The sequence below is a fragment of the Arachis ipaensis genome, chromosome B09, assembly GCF_000816755.2.
Source record: "Arachis ipaensis cultivar K30076 chromosome B09, Araip1.1, whole genome shotgun sequence".
Classification (NCBI taxonomy): Eukaryota; Viridiplantae; Streptophyta; class Magnoliopsida; order Fabales; family Fabaceae; genus Arachis; species Arachis ipaensis.
The window spans coordinates 18,702,237-18,707,051 of NC_029793.2; the positions used below are offsets into that span (position 1 = coordinate 18,702,237).

Consider the following 4,815-nt stretch of genomic DNA (forward strand, 5'->3'; position numbering starts at 1 on the left):
GAACTTAATTATAAATATTTTATTCATGAAAATAATTTTTAAAAAATAAAGTATATATATTTTTTAAATTTGTTAAAAATTTCAAAAATACTTCTAAATTTTATTTTGTTTTAATTTTGTTTTAAAAGCATTCGAATTGCATCAAATATACATGACAACTAATTTTTAAAAAATTTTTAAGACTAATTCAGCAACAATTTCACAAGAACAACCTTCAATGCAAACAAACCAGATATAATTCTCATACATTATTACTAAATTTGTCCTAGACTTTCTAAAAATTTAACAGAAGCATATTCTATATAAATCGAAAACTTTCGAAACAAAATTAAAACAAAATAAAACTTAAAAATATTTTTAAAACTTTTGACAAATTTTAAAAACAAAAAATATACTTTATCTATTTTTAAATGATAAATTGTGTAATTTTTACTCATTACCAATGAGTAATAGCTCAAATGACATAGTCTCCCCATACTCAATTAAAAGGTTGCGGGTTCGAGTCTCCTATCTTGGTATAAAAAAAAAAAATTGTGTAATTTTTCGTACCCTGCACAAAGCATATTTTGCATGGGTCATAACTACAAGTAGTCACAACCTGAAGATTCAATACGTAAATATTAGTGAAAGTCTTCCCCACATGGCATGTTTTTAATAATGCACATGGAGGCACATGGATAACAGATTACAACATAATTTTAATAAAGTTCCTCATTATTAGAAAAAAGTGAACCGTATCATTATATTATTATAGTACAAAGGAAAAAGCGTCACAGGAACTCGAAGATCTCGGGTGCAATCTAATTAATCTCGCAAGTACGTGCCAGCTGAAAATGCAACAAATCTGGAACTAAGATTCACTACAACGAATCTAAGACTTATATAGCTAATTTCACGAACAGAAGCACAACTGTAATTCTATCTTATTCAGTTATTATTCCGTCTTGTCTTCTTCTAAATCACCATTTGAAATTCCATTGTTCCCTTGCACTGATCTATCATCTGGCAAGCTTCGAACTTCTTTTGAAATTGGCGACGGTTTTATGAGCGTCAAAGTAGTCTCGTCCCTGTCAAACTCTTCACTCCCATCGTCACGGTAAGCATAACTGTCAATAACAGCAACAGTTAGAAACAAATGATGTATGCGCCAAAAACCTTAAGGAAAAGAAATGATTTTTTTACCGTGTTGAATTTTGGGATGGTGCCCAAAGAACACAGATAACACACAGGAGAGAAAATGATAGAACTTGCCAAAAGGCTGGGATAACCCACGCATTTTGCCAGTTCTCATTGTATATATCCTTTGATTTGAAATAGAGCTGAAAGAAAATGTTGAAAGATTAGTAACTAGAAATAACCGAATCTGATCAATGCATTAAAGAAAAAGAAAAAAAAAAGAAAGAAGCTAGCATATAGGTTCAGCATTTTCCTGTTCCAGGCCAAAGTTACACCTGATTTCAATTTTTCTACAACCTCTGAATCCACTGATTTCATAACCAGGCATGTAAACCTAGGTAACAGTAAAAGCAATTGAACTCAAGTTTCTTTATGTCTGTGGATTACCTCGTAGCATATCCATCCCACAGATACAATCACAGCGACTGCCAGGGCATTAGTGAACTTCCTGTAAATGTCCAGTTTTACCAACATCCTCCTGGCCTATCAAATTGCATAATTAGAGACGAGTCAATTCTAGATAATTACACGAAAAGTATGACAATTTATTGTTATTCATCACATCACGTTGTGCAGGTTCACACAAGAAAATCGAGATAATCATCCTACTTAAAAAAGCTAGAAAGCAGAATTGGATTCATAGAGTAACAAAATCCGGGCAAAATATCCAAAGCCAGTAAAGAAAATTCGCTTTGCTTACTTTTACCATCAAAAGGATTAACATAAATTGACCATCTCCTACATAGTTAATACTTTACTGAAGAAATGTTATTATAAACTGGGAATCAACAAACAAGAAAAGAATAAATAAAATAAAATAACACAAACTATTGGCCTACCATGAGAGCATTGTGTAGTACAAAACTGAATCCAAATATTGTCATGTTCTACATATTTCTATCACACCAAGTAAAGAGATAACGATACCCCTCTTGTCTGTTGCTTCCAAAAGTGATTTAACAAAAACCAACAGAATATGAATAACAACTACAACATGGCAATAGATAACTTTTCAGCTTTGTGCAGTCACATCCCATTTACAGGAAAACAGTGTATGAGACAGAACACAGAAAAAAAGGATCACGAGGTTTAATGAAATGACCAGTGAGGAAATATGCCATTGCAGTTGCAGATATATACCTGAAGCTTGTTTAAAGTTGCAGAGAGTGAAGTGAAAATCCAAAGAATGAAGAACACATCCAATACTGCAGAAGGAAGAACCAAAAACAGTCTTGCCTTTCCAGAAAGATCACTTACTGCTCCAACATTCTCTACCAATTCGAGAACTTCAGATGCGAGAAAGAAGGTTCCACCAAGCATAACCACCTTTGATGTGAGCCCACCAAGGGTTGGTCTCACAACACCATAGCCCATCGAAACCATCAAAATTACCATTCGTGCCACTGTGCGTTTAACAGTCCCAAAGGTGACTGCCCAGATGGTTGTCCCCATTGGTCTGACTCCAGTCTCATTGAATTCCGCATAGTCGAAGTACCACAGAGCCATCTCAAACATCCCCAACGTTATAACGACAGTAATACAATTCTGTAGCGGGAATACATCCTTCCAAGACCTAGCATACTGAGAGAACCAAAAGATCCCAAGGAAAACAAATGCAAAAGACATGAACTGGTAGAAAATCTTCATCGGTGCCATTCTTCCAGGCAAATAACCGGATGGATTTTTCCATACAGTTTTCCCTTCCACAACAATTTCTTTGAGCCTTGGATCACAATGGATGAAATATAAGTTATACATCCCAGTTTTTGTGATTTCTATAGATTTTAATGGCAGCGCCGCAACATCTTCATCCATTTCAAAAGAGACACCAAAGACTTTAGGCCAATCTGAATTCTCAGCAGAAGGACGGTGAATAACCTGTCCTTCAGTACATACACCAAGTTTTGCTAGATCACTGGTGCAACAGACAGCCCTTTGACCCCCATATGCTGAGCCGCCAATTGTTTCCCTATCTTCAACCTCAAAAACAACAGCTTGAATCGGCAATGAGCTAAAGTTAGTGAAGTCTTTGTTTCTGCGGAATGTTATCCTTTCAAACCTGTTTTTCAAATTATAACAGCCAATCAACAAACTAATATCAAATCAAGCATCAGTATAATTAGCAGAATAGCACAAATCCCATAAAAAAAATAACATGAAAAATCCTAGTGCTGGATGTGAGCGATATATCATGTTTTGGGAGTGTCAGTTACAAGAAAATTTAAGCGTTTATATATTGATCCCTATGGAACCTATGATGCACAGAAATGCCTATTTCCCTTCCATCCCCATTTCAGGGACGTACGGGAAACTATACTGGTACCAAAAATTCAGAAACTTCCAGTTTCCTTTCTTTCTTTTGATTAATGATTGGTTAGGCTAGCATGTCCACTAATAATACCAAACATGTTATATTTCAAATTTTTACACTACTCCTTTGATCATAAATCATCTGAAACTACTTTTCTTTTATTCTTCTCCTTCAAACTCTACTTAGCTTATATATGTATACTTGCATGAAGATGTCAAGCTGTTTAGTCAACCATGTCAAATCATCTAACCATTCTCAATTGTCACCTTCACCTGAAAGTGAGTAGTCACCTTTTAAAAAATTGTAGTCTAGTCGTAGTCGCACCGTTTCGGGAACTTGTACGCATCTTGGTGCAGCATAGCATGGAACCACCCGCATCCAGGTCCTAGTACCAAAATCCCAACTAACCCAGCACATTAACATATTAAGTCGATTGTGGACTTATTATGCTAAAGGTATTCCTTTTCTATTTCATTTTTAGAGGGGAAAAAATTTTGATTTTGTCAACAGTGAACACACAAATATAAACTTGGATTAATGTCTCTGCTTAATGCCGCTCGCCAATTCACACAAGATTACAACACACAGCTCCCAAACTTGAAAGTTACTTATTATTTATGCAATCAAGAGCGAATTCCTAAAATAGAAAGTGAAGCATAAAGAAGCAGCTGAAAAGTAAGAGATCATGCAAAATCTTAAATATCATATGATTTGAAGGTAAAAGGTGAAGGAAGGAAGGAAGGAAATGAAATGACCTAATGTAAGAGTCGCCATTTGCAGCGGAAGAAGTGTCATTGTGGTTAGGGGCAGAAGAGTAAATTCCTTCACTGCCTCCGTGTACAACAAAGGCGTTGCCTTTGTCGGCGAACTTGTCACCGCTGTAAGTGTGAACCGATGCGTCGGTGGCCACAGAAAGCAGCAGAAGAAGAAGCGCGAGAGCTGAGACCCGATGCATTGAACCGATCGAGAGAGCGCTCCGGATCTGTTCCGATGAAGAGTGAAGAGTGTGTCTTTAATTAATTTGTTTTTGGACAGAACATCGAAGAGAAGAGAGAGAAGAAAAGTCTATGAATTTGTTGAGAATTCGAGTGAGAGCTAATCCATCTTTAATTAAACTAATATTTTGACTAGAAATATCTTAAATTAGTTTCCCAAAATTTTTAATCAGACAAATTTAACAAATTATAATTATTGAATTAATCTCTAACATTTTATTTTGTAAAAATTAATTTGTCCGGGAAATAATTTTTTTTAATAGGCCTAATAATTAGATTTGTTTAAAACTAAAATGTTTTACAAAAAAATTTAGCTTGATTAAGAATATTACT

At 35.0% G+C, this 4,815-nt stretch overlaps 1 protein-coding gene across 1 annotated transcript; it reads right to left on the bottom strand.

The window, feature by feature from the left end:
* LOC107618342 (transmembrane protein 87A) lies at positions 694 to 4,597 on the bottom strand. The gene is made up of 5 exons (XM_016320374.2): positions 4,243 to 4,597; positions 2,317 to 3,235; positions 1,564 to 1,659; positions 1,183 to 1,319; positions 694 to 1,106 (listed from the first exon to the last, which is right to left on the bottom strand). The coding sequence occupies exons 1-5, from the start codon at positions 4,440 to 4,442 to the stop codon at positions 935 to 937; spliced, it is 1,524 nt and encodes a 507-aa protein (XP_016175860.1). The 5' UTR covers positions 4,443 to 4,597; the 3' UTR covers positions 694 to 934.